Source organism: Hesperophylax consimilis, chromosome 8 (genome assembly GCF_061612785.1).
Source record: "Hesperophylax consimilis isolate HC1 chromosome 8, BYU_Hcon_1.0, whole genome shotgun sequence".
NCBI lineage: Eukaryota > Metazoa > Arthropoda > Insecta > Trichoptera > Limnephilidae > Hesperophylax > Hesperophylax consimilis.
The window spans coordinates 22,509,909-22,530,487 of NC_142843.1; the positions used below are offsets into that span (position 1 = coordinate 22,509,909).

Sequence of the window (20,579 nt, forward strand, 5' to 3'; positions counted from 1 at the left end):
AAAACAGTTGAACAGGTACTTTGTTTTACAATATTGTATTTTATGCAATTTAGATATGACAAGAAAACAGTTGAACAGATACTTTATTTAACAATGTTGTATTATATGCAATTTGTATATGACAGCAAAACAGATGAACAGGTATTTTGTTTTACAATATTGTATTATAGGCAATTTAAGTGGTGTTAAACCCCTTTTATATATTATTTCAGCAAAGTAATTCGATTTTTGGAGATGTTTTACTAATAACGAAATGCAAAAAGGGCGTAACCATTGTAAAAAAAATCTCATAAATAACAACACGTAATTATGTTTTGTTTGTCAAGGCCAATCGTGACTCTTATTCTAGTAAGGACAACAAGTTGTTAATTGCCATTGTCTGGCTTCTCGAACTATGACCAAAAAAATTACAAAATGGATATAAGTTGAGACTGTACAATATTTATACCATTTTCTATTGAATTGCATAACACAATCTACGAACGTGACCATCACGGAAGGTCAGTTGAAAGTCAGGAGGTCATCGTCATCACCAAGTGATGTATGGTGGTAGATGATTATCGTATGTGTACCTATTAGATTCCCAAGGTCTTATTCCTAATATTTATGTTTTGCCTAAGAACATTAACAATGTATCCATTTTATCATTGTTCAAGGAAATACAAAAATACGTCAGCTATGGCAGATTATAAATCAAAAATCGTGAATCGTGAATTAAGAATGTTTACAGCAGACTTTTTTATTCGGTTTAATTCAACATCTTCGGGAAGGTTTTGCCGTGAGCCATTAACATGGGTCATTTACCATGTATTCTTACCTAAAGGAAAATTCCAACATGTATTGTTGGTATTTCAAATTTAACAATGCAATTCGTGATACTTAAAGAAATTCGTTTTTGATTTCCTCATTGAAAAACCGCCAAAATTAATAAATTTTATTTTCTTGTGAGTCACCTAATTTTTTGCCTTTTGCAGAGATCCGTGGCGGAAAAAGTTTGATTTTTCGGTGCTTTAGCTTCTGATATAATATTAGATAGGTACTATAATATGATTTCATTCAAGAAGTCTATTAGGTATTCAAGTACTGCACGTTTTACCGAAAATAGCAAAGAGGTTTAGTTATTTTTAAATGCAATGCTATTATCATCTTGTTCATTCTGATTCGCAACATAAATAACCTATTTATTCACCTTGACAACAGTCTGTTTCGGTTCATTTTAATCGAATCTAAATATCAAATTATATTAAGGAATGTATTATATGTGGTAGCACATAATAGCATTTTACGATTATGGTGATTATTTTGAATAATAGTGTCAGGTTTAGTCTACTCTTAATGTACTTTTTTTGTTTATTGTGCAGGTTTTCTATTTTTTTTTAAGATTTTTAGTTTTTTTCCATACACATACATGGAAGTTGTAAGTTGATTATAGTTGGTAAGTACTAACTATAAAAATTACAACAACAAACTGGTGTTTTATATTTAGATCTTTTTAAATATGTCGATGTACACGAGTTTGCAGTATTATTTGCATCATTAAAATTACCACAGTTTATCCTCTACTACAATTTTGTACATAGAAATTTCACTTTGTTGTGTTTCTGATTATTCTTATTCACGTAAAATTCAGTCTCTCGTGTCGACAGATTCTTCCGCAGTCGGATCCTTGTAATATCCATTCTTTGGATTACAGTGGCGCAGTCGGACATCCTGTTGAAAAAAAATACAATGAAATTTATTGTCTTTTTCAAGTTTGAAATAAATAAGAATTGGCGAGCAATAAAATCATATGAGAGGCAATGGCACAATACAATTCACAGACTACAGTTGTGTGGTGTGAACCTTCCAGTTCAGGCCGTTGATTCAAAGACATTTTCTGAGATATCTGAAAAAGGCTCTTCAAAAATGTAATATCTCTAAGTATGTAGCTATACATCACTTAAGCCGTCGTCCCACTGGGTTGGTATCGGTAAGTAAACGACATAATAAAACGAAGACACTGCGCAGGAAATTTTCACAACAGCTGCGCTGCAAATCGTAGTTTACGTTTACTTTTCTGCGCAGTGTCTTCGGTTTATGTCGATTGCTTACCGATACCGACCGAGTGGGTTGACGGGCCTTACCACAACAGCATAAACCATTTCATACTAAGAGATTCGATAAAATATATTCTTATTATAATTTCTCCTCCCTTGGAAGGGCACTGGACTTGGAAGGGTTCTACCACTTTCCCGACGGTATCAGGAAACTAATTGTTTAACACGTCAAGAATATATATTTTTTATCTCTCAGACCCTCCAGCGTACCTGCATACAATTTGTTACATATTTACATAAGTAATAACAAAACAGGGTTTTGAAAAAAATCCCAGTTATTCTCGAATCTAAAGGAAAACAAGAAAGGTTGAAAAACAGTGTAGAATATAATTTATTTGAACAATTTAAAAAATAATTACAATTTACTTTGGTAATTTAACTCTATAACAGGGCACGTTATTATAAGGCTATTTTCTTTTAAATAAAAATAAATTAGTAGATTGTTATTAAGAACCCGTTGACAAACTGTTGTCTAACGTGACTTAATTATAATTATGTAATATAAAAAAACGTTTTTGTGATAGTGAATTAAATTATTTATTCAAATTTGTTGAAGAAGCAATCGGCAGACAGGTTATAGTCGTAAGCTTAAAAGAAAACAGCAACATATGTTTTTAAGGAGAAATTTGAAGAAAAGTCCGAGAGTTTCAATGGATTCCCCAATATTGACGATAGCTCTAACCCTATTTAAAAACAGATAAAGAAATAGCAAAAAAACGATTATCCAGATCTAGTCACAATAATGAAAAATGTGTAGGTACTCACTGCAGACGTTGCAGTTGGTTTCATCACTATTGTCCCCACAACCGTCCCTTCCAGAGCAAGCCACTGCCGTGGATCGGCATCTTCCATTGGCGCAACGGAGTGGGCATTGCTCGCCTTCGGAGAAACTGAATAAAGAGTACAATGTTATTCAACTATGTAATTACATAAAAACATGTATCTACAGCTATTACCTAGGTACACGCCAGGGATGGTCAAGAACTTAAAGTAGGGGCCGCATTGAGAGATTTGGGTTCTTTTATTGAGAGATGTTATATTAAGTATCTGGTAAGAGGGAAGATAATCAGAGAATTGGATAATGCGCTATTAATATCACTCTATTGTTTTCTTTGAATTCAGGTGGACCGGTATGTTTTACCTACTTACTGAAATTTCAAGAGGATTTGCATAATTTACATATCAGCGCGGGTAAGCACCCAGTCAGGCTCACATTACCCAATAATATATTGTTTAAAAAAATACTTCTAATGTTTTAGTGAAAAATAGGTTTGGTTGTTTAATTCGAAATAAATAATATTTTAGCCTAAGCTTCATATTTCAAATCCATTCTAACAATTGAAAAGTACAATTTTCTTTAATCTGGATATTAATATTTTCTTTTTAGATAGCAAGTTCATTCTATAAGGAGTCCGAAAAACTCACAGTGCAAGCGTTAAACTGGTAAATCTAAATCGAAAATACATTATTATGTATCACTTTTATTCTTTTTTTTCGGCAACTAAACGGTAAAAAATTCTTTTGGAGCTGATTCTACTCTTCGACACATTTTAAAATACATTAAGAAGAAGCTACAAGCCAAAAATGTGTATATTCTTGGTATACCTCGTATTGTAGGTAATAGGCTTAAAATCGCTCGACAAACGGAGTCTAGAAACGTTCGATTTCAAGCACAAAACGGGTTTTTATTTATTTTGTAAATAATTTTATAAGAAAGAAAAAAAGTTAATCAAATGAAACTGTCACAGATAATCTTAGCTATAATACAGAAAAAATTTTAAAGTTGTTAAAATATGTTGAAAAAATTTTTTTTTTAGTAGTTTACATTTATATTTTTTATTGAGTAAATCATATTTTTATTTGTATTCTACTCAAGCAAAACGATTGGAAAACCTTCAATTTTTCTATAGCATATTTTTTGGTATTCATAATGTACACCAATTCGTTATAAAGATTAATCAAAATAGTGATTTGGCATTAAAGAGCTGATATTAACCCCTAGCGAGCGTTTTTCGAAACTCTATTTACTCAAAAACGAAAGCTCAAATCAAAAAAAGATATACTACAAAATCGACTCCAAATAATTATCGTAGATTCATCAGTTTCCCGCTTAAACTACGATTTTCCGGTTCCCGTGTATTATCAATCTATCGATTTTCCGTACATGACGTTGGTCAACGTAATTTAAAACGTAAACGTTAGCCGTAATTTATTTTTAAACATCGCCCGTTTGTTCATCATAATTATTACGTTTAGCCGAAGGCTCACTGAAATGGATGTTTAAAATCAGCTTATTGACTTATTCGCTAATTATGTACCAATGTATTAAAAGGCGAAGTTTTTATCTTGAAACTTAAAGAGGAATACCCACATATACATAATGCATTGCGTCTTTCAAAAAACCTTATATATTGACCACTAGTATTAGGGGTATTACACTATTCTCTCGATAACTATCGCAAAATAAATACTTCTAATTAGGTATAAAAAAGGGGATTCAAGTACAGTAAATAGTAAACTTGGACTTTTCGTTTTTTTATTAAATTTAGGAAACAAACAAAAGGAGTTATTAGTAAGATAATTATATTGTGAAATGAACACGTCATAAACCAATTAAGTTCCATTAATTATCTGGGTATAAAACAATTTGCAATAGGACGGTGAAATATCGTCGTAAAGTATAACTCTTGTGTTATGTATAACGCCATCTGTTAAAAGTAACTCTAACTCCGTACAAAACTGCGTCAGCATTCAAACAAAACCCGAGTTTCACATTACCGACATGGTAGGAATCTGTCAAGAATCACGTTGGAATTTATTACCGACATAGTAGCAATCTGCTAAGAATCACATATGAATCCATTACGGACATAGTAGGAATCTGCTTTAAATTGGTTTGGTACCTGGTGTGACCATTGCAGAGATGCGGAGGTTCGTCGGATCCGTCCTCACAGGTAAGTATGGAATTGCAGAACTCGTGTTCGGGAATGCACCTCCCGTTGTCGCATTGGAAGGTAAACTTCGGGCATCTGTAACAAGAGAATGATGGCGCTTAGTTCACAAGTATACGATAATAATCCGACGATGTTTGAATAAATATTTTCTACACTTATTATGTAGTTATGTCTATTGCTAGAGTCGTGACTCTTTGCGATTTGGCTCGTTTGCGAGTTTCATGATGTGTTCTTTATGGCTTTAGTCCGTGTCTCTGGTGAAAGGTCAGGCGATGGACTATGCCTTCTGGGTAAACGTGAATCATGAATCATGACAGATCGTTTACTATTTACCATATTCTCCATTAGGCAAAGGGTGGGTTAAATGGAAAGGTTCTCTGAACTCAATAGGTATTACGGTACTAATTAGGATTACTTGTATCAAGAATAGCAATCAGCATGAATAATACGGGTGCAAGTTGAAGGTGCTTTTATCACAGGCTGTTTGGTGCACAGAGTATATTCTTCGTTCCAATTCTCACGGTTCCGTTGATGTCAAATATATTTAGGGTTCACCACGAGTAACTTAGGTAACTGTTATAATGACTGGAGGCTTAAAAAAAACAAAATTTGCAATTCAATCGTAAAAAAAATCACAAAAATTATTCTTAATTTGTATGAAAATTAATTAACAAATATTTAAACTGTCTGAATATACTATGCCGTCAGACAGACAGACAGAGATCACATACTTTCCTTAATCCTTTTATCTTAGTCCCCAATCTAAAAAAATCTTGCACTTTATCTTACGTTTCAATAATTGCTTGGCGTTCCTTTCTAAAGAGTCGTCCCTGTCTGATGTTCTGTGCCCCTCACCCTAATTCATAATTTGCATTTCTGGGAATTTTCTTGAGTTAAGCAACTCATCAGAAATCAAAAGTACCTACCTAATAAGAATTTGGTTAAGTCACATTAACCTTACTATGCCGAAAAAACTATTTACGTGGGGGAAGATGGAAAACATCCAAATATTAGGTTCTTAGTTTGGGTTGTTTTCATAATTTATGGGTATTGCCCAATTTAAAATATAAAGTGAGTTCATTCTAACTAGAAAAAAATTCGAATGTCGAACTGTCAATAACTGTCAATACACGTAAAATTTTTAACTTTGACAAAAGGCCATTCTAGCCCAGTCAATGAAGGGAAAAAAAGACCCAATGTCGGAACTAATTCCCCGGAAGCTGAATTTTTCGCAGATGTTAGAAGACCTTTAGACATGTATTTTTACAAAAGTCCCCGACTTTCCCCTTTGTGCTTCCTTCCCCACCCCCCCTTGAATATATTTTTTAAAGCCTTTCGGAATACTCTAATATCTCCTTAATGGTTTTATAAAATCAAATTATCTATTTTTTGTTTAGTTTCTTATTAGTTATTCTAAAAAATTGTATTTTTCATTTTTGCAAAAAAAGCTATACAATCTCTACAATTTATTAGTAAAGGAAAAATATCAGTTGTTAAAATAGTATTTCAGAATATATTTGCACATAACTTTTTTCTGAGCCTGTTGACGAAAAAAAATAAATCAACAAAACTTGTAGATATTATTTCTAGCTATAAAAAAATGTATACAATAATGGGTTTTAATTTATAATAAGGCACATAGGCTGTTAATAAGGAGCACGGCGCGCGGTGGCTCGAACGCGAAGCGGTTCGCGGCGCAGCGAGAAATTACAAAAACCTTAGGAAAGTAATGATTAATTCATGTGTTTGCTTTTTTTATAACAAATTCATCTAACGTTGAAGAGTTTTATTGTTATTTACCAGATTTAGTTCCGAGGGGAGGGGGGAATATAAATATTTCCCCTGCCCAATGAAGCGCTTTCATTATCCACCAACCGCCGTGCCCAGGTCTGGCTAAACAGTCATATTATGTTGTATGATTGTTTGTAACTTATTATTTAAATAAAGGTATGTGGGAAATTTATGGGAATCAGTTTACGCGTCCTCGACAGTAACCCAGATGCTCCAGGGACATGAATATTCTCGGGCAAACAGAGCCTACACTTTAACAGCAGCGTCTCTTGTCCACGTAATCAGAGAAGAATACCGAGATATTGATGGGAAATTAAGACAAATAGAAAATATGTATCAAGATTTTACGTGTTACGTGGAAAAAAGATATGGAGGAGGTTTATAATGATGACAATCTAAAAGAGACGATTCCATATACTGAAGCAAGTGAAGACAGGATTAAGGAATCATCGAGTAGGACTGCCAAGTAGTGGCTTTACCTTCTACATTGCATCGACCTCATGCTTAGATTTATATTTGCAGAGAAGTCCGGGAATCGGAAAATGCACCTTAATACTATTGTCTATATGCTTCCATTTTTCCACCCGGCAGGACATTTACTATACGCAAAATCAGCACATATGTACGTTCAAAGTATGTTGTAACTCGAATCAAGAATCACTAAAGAAGAATATAAACTATTCACTGAAAATGGGTAGTTTACAATAAGAAGAAGCGACCGATATTGGTCCGGTACGTGGACGGACATAATCATCGAGCAGTGTCTCATGCGACCAATGAAGTCAGTAGGAGGTTTGACACATGGGCGTGGAATCACTGACAGCGCTTTGTCAAAGTGGAAACTTGGAACCACTTACTGCGTGAAAGTGCAACAGAGCATTGAAGAATTCATCGGAATAGAATTTAATTTTACTGAACTGAACATCGGAATAGAATTTAATTTTACTGTTGAGCTGCGCGAATCACCGAAGAAAAGGGATGAGCTAGATATAGAAAAATATACATCATGTCTAAGACAGCACAGCCCGTTCACCAAGCTCTCGGGGGAGCTGGTGTCTTTATCTTCAGGGTTTATTTCGGATAATAGTGTCAATTGTGATAACGCTTATGAGGTGGACCTGGTAGCTATGCAAAAAATGAAAGGATGTAATCTCGGAGATATACGACTGAAAAGGAAAGACATGGTGACTACCCAGCAAGATTCAAATCCGCAACTGTTAGAACGAGACAAGTTGCAGTAAACCCCCAGCAGCTATTTACGCCTAGCAAGCTTTAGACCTACTTAGGATATGAATTGGCTTCAAGACCCCTTCTATTTTTGATGAAGTCTCCCTTCGTAAAGGAACAAAATCATGTATGGCGAAAGTATTTATCGAAAGTATTCATGACGAAGTTGATTTGGAAAATGCTGCAATAGTCATCGATGGGGGATACCTCCTACACTCTGTTGTTTGGCAAACTTAAACTACTTACGGAGACATCATTAAATCATACTCACGTTTCGTCCATACTAAATTTGGCAAACATTCTATTGTTGTTTTCGATGGATACCTTGAAGAACCAACTGTAAAATATGAAGAGCAAAGACAAAGGTCGGCTAACAACTCATCGTGCGATATTGAATTATACTGCACTACACGTTGTTTGACTAAGAAGGAAGCTTTTTTATCTAATAAGAAAAATAACAAAAATAATGATTGAAGCACTGTGTCATGAATTTAGTGAATCTGGTTTGAAAACAGTCACGGCCGCAGGTGATGCCGATATTGACATTGTACTAACCGGTATCGAACAACTCAACATCTTCTCAAAAGTGATTGTTGTTGGCACGGATAGTGATCTTTTGGTATTACTTGTAAGTCTTGCTCCTGGAGGAAAATCTATTTTTTTCTGTAAAGATGTTGGTGGAAAGGCCCCTTCAAGAACTTTCTATATCATAGAGAAACCTATAATGTTACATAAAGATATTCGAAAACACATGTTATTTACCCATGCCATTACGGGCTGTGATACGACCCCATCTTTATATGGGTTAGGAAAGATAAAAGTTGTTGACATGATGAAAAACAATCCCGAAGCAAAACACGCACCTGAGGCATTTCTGGAAAAAGATACAATTGAAGAGAACTTGTTGCAAAATGGAGAAAAATTCGCTCTCGCCATGTATGGTCTTGGTAGCTACTCTAATTGAAACGTAGCTCGATACTATAAGTTTACCAGACTAACGACAAAATCAGCTTTTAAATCTAAATTTGACTTGGCAAAACTACCACCGACTTCAGAATCGTGTCATCAACATTTGTTGAGAGTTTATTTGCAAGTACAGTTTTGGTTACGAAACAAACTAAACCCTATAAACTGTGGATGGAGGTATGGAAATGTAAATGAAAATGGTGGAAAGAAGAAATTTTTGAAACCATTTGCTCCTAATGATTTTCTTTCTCTGGTGTCCTATTGCTGCAAGTCTGGATGTAGAAATTACTGTGGCTGCAGAAAATCTGGATTTACCTTCTCTGCCATGTGCTACAACCGTAACGGATTATCATGTCTCAACACACCCCAATATGACGAATAAATGGAAGACTCTCTTGACTAGAAAATTATTTAAATATTTGTAATTTTGTCATAGATAATATTGATAAGTATATAATATAATTTACAAACCGTTTTGTCATTATAATATTTTTTGAGGTATATTTTAAGAAGCTTGTTTGAAAGTAAACCATTTAAGATCTATGTACTATTTTAAGTGATTTATTGTTTCGGTATTTTATTGTTGATAGGTGCACATAATAAAATAAGTGAGAATTTCCACAAAAGATTTTTTAGAACTTCGCCATAACATAAGGTCTGCAATATTTTAATGTTGTAAAAGGGTAGTCCTACGCTGTTGTAGGTATTGTTGGCTTATTTAAATAATAAGTTACAAACAATCATACAACATAATATGACTGTTTAGCCAGACCGGGGCACGGCGGTTGGTGGATAATGAAAGCGCTTCATTGGGCAGGGAAAAATATTTATATTCCCCCCCTCCCCTCCGAACTAAAACTGGTAAATAACAATAAAACTCTTCAAAGTTAGATGAATTTGTTATAAAAAAAGCAAACACATGAATTAATCATTACTTTCCTAAGGTTTTTGTAATTTCTCGCTGCGCCGCGAACCGCTGCGCGTTCGAGCCGCCGCTCGCCGTGCTCCTTATTAACAGCTTACGTGCCTTATTATAAATTAAAACCCATCATTATATACATTATTTTATAGCTAGAAATATTGTCTACAAGTTTTGTTGATTTATTTTTTTTCGTTAACAGGCTCAGAAAAAAGTTATGTGCAAATATATTCTGAAATACTATTTTAAAAACTGATATTTTTCCTTTACTAATAAATTGTAGAGATTGTATAGCTTTTCTTGCAAAAATGAAAGAATACAATTTTTTAGAATAACTAATAAGAAACTAAACAAAAAATAAATAATCTGATTTTATAAAACCATTAAGGAGATATTAGCGTATTCCGAAAGGCTTTGAAAAATATATTCAAGGGGGGGTGGGGAAGGAAGCACAAGGGGGAAAGTCGGGGACTTTTGTAAAAATACATGTCTAAAGGTCTTCTAACATCTGTAAAAAATTCAGCTTCCGGGGAATTAGTTCCGACACAAAACCTTCATTGACTGGGCTATTCGTAGTAGGTAATGAAACTGAAACCAAGTGTGATTATTTTTAATTATGTATTAATAATAATAATAATAATTGGATGATTTTTAGAGCGCCGTTTTTGTGAAAATCACCCCAAGGGCGCATAATTAAGCCTGCAGTGGAGTAATACAACTTTACCAAGATTATTTTCTTGAAATTTTGTTGATATAATTTTCATCCAACTATAGTCAACGCTAAAAATTGATGAATGAATTTTCCTTACTTTCTCTTTTTCGTGGCTCGGCAATTCCTCTCATCCTCTCCTCCCGGGCAGTCTGGCTTGCCGTCGCACCGCACGCCCCTCGGCAGGCAATACAGCCGGTTAGTAGGGCCCGTATCCACAGAGACGGACTTGGGCCGCGCGGCTAGCAGCATGGCCACGAGCGCGCCGGCGGGAGAGGCGCGGCGCGGGCAGCGGAACGAGCCGCGCGGGCAGCGGGCTCCGGCACACTCCTCGTCCGACCCGTCCGAGCAATCCGTGCGCCCGTCGCAGAGGTAGAACCAGCTGATGCAGGCACCGGTGGAACGACACTAGAACAAAACAAATTATACATTATTGGAGCAAAAAAAGTTAGTATAGTTGTAACAAGTATCCTGATTCATTCAACCTCACGTATTATAATAATTGTTCACGATACAGAAACAAAATTAAACATATACATTTTAAAATATGATTTAAGATTTTCACGGCCAAAAGTATTTTTGCTATTTGTTTTTGGGGTGTTATGCCGTGTTGCGCTAACTCCTTCTTTAGCCAACGTTTCGGACAGCATTGCAGTGTCCATCATCAGGGCAGATGTGTTATTGACATAACACATAACACATCTGCCCTGATGATGGACACTGCAATGCTGTCCGAAACGTTGGCTAAAGAAGGAGTTAGCGCAACACAGCATAACACCCCAAAAACAAATAGAAAAAATATACATTTTTATTTATTAACGACTAGCTGACATCTACCCAGCGTTGCTCGACTTTTTATAAAAATAGTACGCATATTATTTATATATAAACCTTCCAGGTGAAATTCTCTAAATGATAGTGAAAATCCAATCAAAATCTGTTGCGTAGTTTAGAAGAACTAAGTGCACAAACAGACAGACGTGGATAGCGCTTTTTTCTTAGTATGATAGAGAAACTGGAATAATCATTAAGATAAATATTATATTAAACTTACATTGGATAATATAAGACGTAAAATAAAATTTACGCAATGTATTATTACATCTAGTTATTGTAAATAGTTAGAAAAATATATTAAGAAAAATTAAAATTACTAATTGCTGTCCAATGTAAAACGAAAACAATCAAGAATGAGTAAAATTTACGTAGGATATTTTCAGCATTCGAGATCACTAGTCTAGTATAGAATACCTGTCGTGTACAAGATGTTTTTAGTTGGGGACACTTAGGAACGTAGCCTATTGTATATGAAGGGACTAAGGAAAGGAAATGATCTCTGCCTGAAGGCAGTACGAGTGAAGGGTACTTGACCTATTAATATGTTTATGGCACTGTGTATACTGCTGTAAAGCTCACAGATACGCGTTCTATAATACCAGATTGATACCAGCCGAGCATGGAGGTAGGCCCACGGCCAAGGGAGCTGATCTGTATATTCTACTCTCTGTCTCGTCCTTTATTCGCCCAGTGTCAACCTCATAACCGTGCACAACCCTGTATAAATGGCAAGTTCTTTTCACTGCTGAATTTATCAGCAAGTAGCTATTAACTACTAGCTACCTCTAGGCTCCAACAACAACAAAAAATCTCGACTCAACGCGGAAACGGGTAATTCAATATTCCATGATCAATTATTTTGCAGTCCTTGTCATCCCAAAGGTGGGATTTTTCTACTGGTTCTACCGGCATACACCGAAACATCGCTAGTCCGCCACGCAATCCACATAATAGTTAGGTACTAAACGCTGATTACCTGGAAAGTCCCAGGTTGGCAGCCCGTGTAATCTGCCGAGCAAGAAGTGGCGTTGTTGTCCCTGTAGAGGCAATCACAGCGGCCCTGCACGCAGCGGGAGTAGGGATCCACGCGGGAACACTGCTGGTCGGCCTGGCAAGAGAGCCCGAGAGAAGTGACGCCGCCCTCCAGGCGTACGCGATGACCTCCTAGTGGGAAACAACATTCTTTGAATATATCTGCACACATTATGAATTCTGAACATGTAAACAGAGATGATGGATCATGCGATTGGACGATAAGGCTAGACTCTAAAGTGCAACGTTGACTGTTACATTAACCGTTAATGTAATATATTAGATTTAGCTTGACATTAATTGGATCCACAACCGTGTTTATTTTTTATGATAATGTAAGCTCATTACCTAGTATAAATCAAAGATTATTGAAGTGGGATTAAGGCACTCATTATTGCTTCGGACTTATTCAAAATAAGCAATATACGAATAGTGGGTAATTACCTATTGTAATTAACGAAAATATATATTTGTCACTTTGGTAGAAGAGTTATATTATTTCTGCACTCCAGTCTTTTCCGAAAATTGTAATTTTTTTCTCAATAGCACTATCGATACCTATGTCAAAATGTTTATTTTTTTATGTCAAAAATTGCCAATCAGTTTTTACTGCATTTTTTTAAAATTTGTTTACCTTTACAACAAAAATTATGAATAGTAAAAAAGGAATATATTTTCCCCTTTATATGGAAATTCAGGGGTATTTACGTTGAAATTAATCTCACCTTGCTTTTTACGAAGCGGCTTCTTCTTTCTATATCTCGTCAGCGAAGTTTTTCCACTAGCCATGGGTCTCCTTGTAGTTGAAGTGGTGGTAGTGAGTGGCTCAATCAGCACATCTCTGGTGGCAGTCTCCGCAGCGGGCCTCGCTGACCCCTGCAGTGCCGGGGGGCCCACGACGTAGGCCAAGTGCTCGTTGGAATCTTGCACGTCGAAGTTCACGTCGTCAGAAATCAATTTCAGCATATCGTCGTGTTTCCCATGCAAAGGTAAAACTATCTTCGGTACAACGTACTTTTCAGTAGTTGTTGTATGAACTATCAAAAAAGACTCTTGCATTTTATCTTGATCTATTTCGTTTTCGGGGTTTTGAGTGGGTGATTTCGCAGTTTCCATTAGAGGGTATTGATTGACCGATGTTGCAAAAGCAGCTGCGTTTGGTTGTGATACTTTCTTTTCGGGGATCATTACGGTGGGAGATTTGGTCGTGAACTCTCGAAGGATTGACACGATTTGGCTCGCCGCCTGCAGAGGTTCAGTGTCATTTGTTTGTGCGAGTATCACCGGTAATTGGGTTTGGGCTGGCGGGGGATATTGGTTAGCGGAGGCTCCCACGCACTTGTCACCAATTTGCCGCTGAGACGCGCCACACACACATCGCCCGAACAGGTTCGGAATGAGGAATTCGCAGCGTGTCTCCGGGTCCCACAGTCGGCAGTGAGGGTTGCTGTAGCACACGTCTCCGGGCTTAGCAGCTGCAAACAATTATCTGTCTTCTTTAAAACATTATTAAAACTATCTATACAAATTAACAATAATTGTAGAAATAAAAATCAAACTTAAACATTTCTATGTTCTAGTAACGTTGTTGCTACTAAAAATATATTTATATAGAAATGATAACAACCAAATTATCTTCACCAACATTTCGTGATTTTTACAGTAACGACGGGAAAGAAACGTTTAGAAGTAACCTACCATAGACATCCAAATCGGTCTGTGGTACCTACCTACTTCCACAAATGAATTTTATTAATTAATACAATACCATTATTAAAAAAGTAATATATAATATAGGTAAGTAGTGTAAGTACGAGTTATTGATTGATGGAATACATCTAGATCTGGAACATATATCATTTGGAGCTTTCGGTATGTTGGTTCAAACATATAATTTTATTTTATAATGTTTTAACCGCATTTGGGCTGTTAAACATCGATACGTATGTCGTAAACACTAAGAAATAAAATAAAACAGAAAACTTCATTTAACACAACCATTTTTTTGTAATATTCCAACTTTGTGTAGCACCTGGCTTAACTAAGCTAAGAACCTTCCGAGTACCAAATCGTAACACGAAACTTCCTGAGTTGTTCTTTGTTTATTCATCTAAAACCAACTACTTTATTAATTCCCCAGTTCAAAGGCTACTGGGCGTTATGGACATGAATACAGTTCCATTAATATGTTCATTTATTCCATATTAAAATTCCATACGATCATGCATGGTTTTACCACACATTCGCCACAAGGATGTCATTTCTACAGCATTCAGTCAGCTTTCATCCTTCTTCTACCAGTTTCATGCCTCACTGTCATATCAGGGTAGGTACCAGCACTCAATTGAGGACTGCGAACTTCACTTCTTCGGACAATTTTTTGTTAGCGTCAACGGCGTTTAGTCCTCCATTAATATTTACCTTATAGTTCACTTTTCCTTTAATGTTAATTTTTGTTATTTACTCCAGAGAGGTATACCTTTTTTCTCTGTTCTCTCTTTTTTTATTTGTTGTACTTACGTGTATTACGTTTATTCGTTGTGTTCCTATCTTATCTTTGTATTTGTTGTACTTCTGTGTATTACGTTTATTCATAATGTTCCTATATTATATTTGTATTTGTTGTACTGTGTAATTTGTACATACTGGTTTAATGTAAAAGATCAGAGTAAATAAATAAACAAAGCTAAGTGTTTTTTTAAGTTTCTATTAGGAATACACAGAAATTATAGATAGTATAACAACTTTAATCGAGTTAAAACGAGAAAAAACAAGGAAAAATTTTCCACAAATTTCGCGTCTTGAAAAATCGCACAACCGTGAAATTGCTAAACTCGCCAATAAATATAAAATACCAACGCAATTTTTGTGCTGACGCCAAGCGACATAATATCATATTAAGCCGTTATGTTTTTATTATTGAACATGTAGCCTCAAATAGGCATTCCAAGAGTTTATTGAATTTAGGTTCGTCGTTTTAATTTACCGTAATTTCCCAAACGTCTTTAAGCAATGATGGTCAAAGGTGTGTGTAGATTAAAGCAGATATTTAATATCGTATAATTTTTATATTTCTGTCACACTTCATATTAAAATACCGTAAATACCATAGTATTATGTTGAGTGGTTTTATTTATAATTGGATAGGGTTATAACGTGTTGAAATGAGGTAACCGGAATCATAATTTCGAATGGGTTGCATTGTGTTGCTAAACATTACAAATAATAATTAGTCAAATAATTTATTTACAATTACAATGTTCAAATATTTATTCCAGTTCAATTAATGCAATGAAGAATGTGCAGATCGACAAACGAATTAATTTTTAATCCATTGATTTTCTGCCCCTCCAAAATCTACAATAGTGACTCTCCCGGTTACACAGATAATTTTGAAGCTACATTTTTTGTTTGTCGTTTTCAAATTTAAATAAAGTGGTGTAATCCTGTAATTTACAACGGTACTGGTTAGGTTTAATTAGTATGAAGGTACAATAACCTAGGCATGTACATAAAAACATTAGTGCTTTAACCAAATTGAACTTGCTTTGATGGTGTTATTGAGTGCTTATAATAAAATTAAAAGCCCATCTAAAAATACTACGCGGATAATCAATATACTTAATTGAGATAATCGATTCCAAATCATTCGAACGAATCAGATCAATTAATATTTGAACTAATAAATAATCCAAAACTGACACGACTTGAAATTAAGATTTTTTAATACAAAATGTAAGAATAACTAATAATACATTTCTAAACGTCATCTGAAAGTAAAAATGTTTCGAAAATGATTATTTCCAATACCAAAGGTTTCGTGTATGCCCATTATTAATGTGGATGTACGTGTTGGTAATCATAACTTTACTTGTACCTGTATGTTCACAAGATAAGGAACTACGGAGAGAAATTATGCATTTCACACGCTCTAAGAAATAATTCCATAACGTTACTTTACTGAACACCACGTGGGCTGTGAGCAGTGGGCTCACGCACGTGTACATGATTAATGGTGTTATAAAGTTAGTAGGTACCTACTTCAAAGGTTTTCTAAAAGTGGAACATTTTCTTTTGAAAAAAAACTGTGTTCTTGAGTGTAAGAAAAGATGATAAGATGTTAAAAATATATTATTACATGTTTCTCAGCATTCTTTGGGTGTCACAACCATGTCTGCACCATGCTATGAGCATATTCAGAACATAGATTCATACTTGTGACCTAATACAAACTTTTCGCTTTGAATCTCTAAGGAATGCGCCGATCGTCCTAGTTATCTGGGCCAACTCAGTCACCGACGAGGGCTTGCGGTAGTGACCGCGCTACGGGGTAAGTACCGTCATGTTTGTTACACCCTTGTTCGTCCAGTTTGCAGAGGTGTACAAATTTATGTGTCGATTTATTGTACTAAACATAATAATGTTTATGTTTTGTTAGAGAATTAACATTATTAAGTTAGTTTTTACAGAGAACGACAAAAACCATTAATTTCGTTAATTTTGATTTGGAAAAGTCATAGCATACATCTTGGTTAGTACTCGTATATTTTTAATAAAAATACTATAATCTTCGTAAAAGTTTAAATTTTTAATACTTTTTTATAGTTATTTTATAAGACGAAATACCCTTTTGAAACCTTCGTACATAAAAAAATGCATTTTGTTTGAATTTACAGAACGTAGTACTTATAGTAAAATTGACAAAATATTAGTGTTTAGGTATAAAATATTTATTTATTTATTAACCGACTTTGCCCAATATATAACAAAGCGACGCGAGATTTAGGACAATGTACAATGCAATACTACAGGATGGTGTATAAAAGCAGAGACAAACAGGTAAAACATAAGAAAAAAGATGTGTCAAGTCAAATTACATAATGAGCGACAAAAAACATTCCGACTTTTATAATATGATTAGTCTTCTAGAATCAAAGCAACAGCCCACGAATTATTATTAAATTATACGATGATAAATAAGAATTGTACCAAAACCAATGCGACTATGGACTTTCCCCATTCGGGGTATGTTGTATGAGGCTGAAGGTAGTGGGGAGAGGAAGGAGATGGGGAGGAGGATGGGAAAGTACCTGGTTATTGAGATCCGGTCACCAAACACGGCTAAAGCCATTTCAATAAGACGATTCAATTGCCAATGGTGGTCTTACACCAGAGCGATACTGAGAGTATTTTCCATTCTAGAACGTGCCGCAAAAATAACTTATATGATTATCTGGTGAAATAACACAAATCAATCAAATAAAATTTACTTGCGCACTCCGGTTTTGAACTCGCGACATTCGGCTTGCTAGTCGATAGCATTACCCCTCGACTACGGAGTCCGTCAACTACCAGTTAGACTCTCTGCAACCTGCTTGTGCCAGTCTACGTGATCTGAGAACGGGTATTGTAGAAATTGCGGCACTTCAACTCCAGAGTTCACGTCACTACGTCACGTGAACGTGTTCCAATCTTCTGGTGCGCCGCTCTCACGATCTGAATTCGCTGTTGTTGGTGCAAACTCAATTGAGTGCAGATAATGTTCCGCAAACAAAATAATGTGTACACTTAACTTTGTAATGAAAAAATTGAGTATGAAGATCATCCATCAAAACATCAATTATAAATATAATCAAAACATCAATTATTTTCCGTAAGAATCTCTCACTTCCGTTAAGACGAGACAATACCATTGACTAATTACAACACATCAACGGACAATACCCTTAAATAAAGTCAGAATCTTAACGACGTAAGTAAAGAAGCCATGCACAAAAATGTACGACGCGCGGCCCTTGTGTATTGGACAGACTTACGGTTTAATTTTCCCTAGCAAATCTCTAAAATAAAGTTGGGGATCATAACGACATAAGTGATGAAGTCATATAAAACAATATTCGTCCCGCGGCCCAGCATAATGGAATGACGTACGGTCGAATTCGCCCCAGCAGGCCTAGAAAATTGATATTTCCGTGAGGTTTGTTTTAATTATTTCTTATGAACGTATAACTCAAATCTCAGATGTTTCTAAGAGAATCCCTTGGGAAGTTACTAATCCATCGTCTTGAAAAAAAAATCTGGTGCTTATCGCTAATTTTAAAGTTAAAAAAACGTTTCATAAAATTTAAAATCCGTTTGACTTAAAATATTGAATGGTAAGGTACTATTTTTAATAATCTTAAATAAAATATAAATAACTTACATCTGTTGGGGTCGCTCTAAAAAAATCATATTATCGTTACGGATTCGTCGGAATTAATTAAAATGTGAGCCTCGAGTGAATCCCCGTTATTAGAGTAGAACAATAAAAAATAAGCACGTCTTTGAAACATCAAGGGAAAAAGAATAATGCAGATTGAACGTCTCCTGGTTTACCATAGATCTTGGATATTATTATAGGGAACCAAAAAGTGCCTCTAAATGTGTTTTTCTGTTTATGCTTCTGTTATAAATGCCCGATAAGTGGTTGAAAGTTGAAACGACCACCAAAAATGGAAATCCACCTAATTTTGAAAATATAGTACGATCACTTCGAGTTAATAAAAATTGCATCGACACTTAAACGAAATGTTACATCGCGTGCGATTTTCCCCCATCCCGTTATCTGCTACCGCGCTCCGCCAACCTCGCATCCCAGTTATCTGTTACCCGCACGTACAGTACTGCATAGTGCATGCAGCGGGCAAACCGTGGACTCACGGTACATCGGTACATTCGGTAAGAACCGCGAATCAAAGATTGCACATTAGAAAGTTCAATTATTATACGTCGATGGGCGCTAGATACGAGGATCTGAGATACGGCCAGAGATATAAGCTCATTTTCTCGAGTTAAGTATCACCTACATTAGATGTTTTCCGCTTTTCTATTTGTAATGTCTTGCTTCTTGGACGGATAGCCAATTTCTCTCGAGATAAAATAGATTATGTGCTCGAGACGGATTTACCGGTACTCTGAAACTCTGAACGCACATCACTATCTGTTGTAATCCTTCTCTCTTTCTCAAGAACGTCGCGTGTGACAGAAAGAGTTGCCTAAACAAAAGTTCCAAATTTAAAATGAATGAAGTACCCAATTTATTTCTTTTCGCATAGTATGCATATCGTTTCAAAGTATTCTACGAATATGCTGGAATAATATTTAAGTGTGTACTGTTGTTTTACTGGTGGTGTGTAGCATTTTCAAGTAGCAAAAGATGACTCAATTGAAGATAAGTAGGTGACATACTGGTATTATAAGTAGGAACCCAGATATTATTTAAAACTATTTCGAGTCAGAGCCGCGGAAGAAATATTGTTATTCTTGTGAGGTACTTGTGTAAATAAATGACTCCATGGAAACTCGTTGTGGGTTACAATGATGGGATAGAATTCACCCATTGAGAAAACGATTGGACGTAGGAAGCATTCACCCGCGTCACGCTAATATATTCAGCTACTCGCGTAGTATAATATTAATTCAGTTTAGAATGTTGTACGTCGTACTTTGTGTGGATGTTCTCCCATCTCTTCCTGTGCAATTACGACTTGTTAAGTGGGAATTTTCTTGCGAATAATGCATTTATGAAAAATGCGACATGAGATGAAGATGGATGTTAGGGTGGCCCGTAATGTTCTCTGTTATCTCAGGGCTCTCAAAGGTTGCATCATACATTAGTACGACTATTTCGATTGTATCCTCATTTTTAGTATTTAAATTCAATTGTATTTTTGGCCCTAGGCCGAGGCGTGAATGTGGGTCAAGTGATTTTGCCAATAAAATATCAACACATATTTTTTTTAAAAATATTAATGTTATTGTAATTTGATGCCCAATATTGAGAAAAAGATGTTTTGGAAACATTTCAGTTTCTGCCAAAAGTCATCAGTCAAATTTTATAAAAAAAAATTAATGGCCCACCCTAATGGACGTGAGTGATAAGATGAAAGCGTATCTGTGATGAATCACGGTAACCATAATGTGGTCAAAAGTATGCACAAGTTTCATGTACTTTCAGGTGCAAAACGTGCTGAAGGTGACGACATTATTCGTTACATACGACTGTAATA

At 35.4% G+C, this 20,579-nt stretch overlaps 1 protein-coding gene across 1 annotated transcript in view; it reads right to left on the reverse strand.

Annotated features, from left to right (window-relative positions):
- Positions 1-20,579, reverse strand: part of LOC149421734 (uncharacterized) — a 66,129-nt gene continuing 45,550 nt past the window's right edge. Inside the window, exons 4-9 of the mRNA XM_089634515.1 lie at positions 13,257-14,006; positions 12,476-12,663; positions 10,763-11,070; positions 5,000-5,125; positions 2,862-2,986; positions 1-1,710 (exon numbers count right to left, since the gene is read on the reverse strand). Coding sequence (XP_089490641.1) covers positions 1,688-1,710; positions 2,862-2,986; positions 5,000-5,125; positions 10,763-11,070; positions 12,476-12,663; positions 13,257-14,006 — 1,520 coding nt within the window. The 3' untranslated portion in view covers positions 1-1,687. The remainder of the gene's footprint in view (positions 1,711-2,861; positions 2,987-4,999; positions 5,126-10,762; positions 11,071-12,475; positions 12,664-13,256; positions 14,007-20,579) is intronic.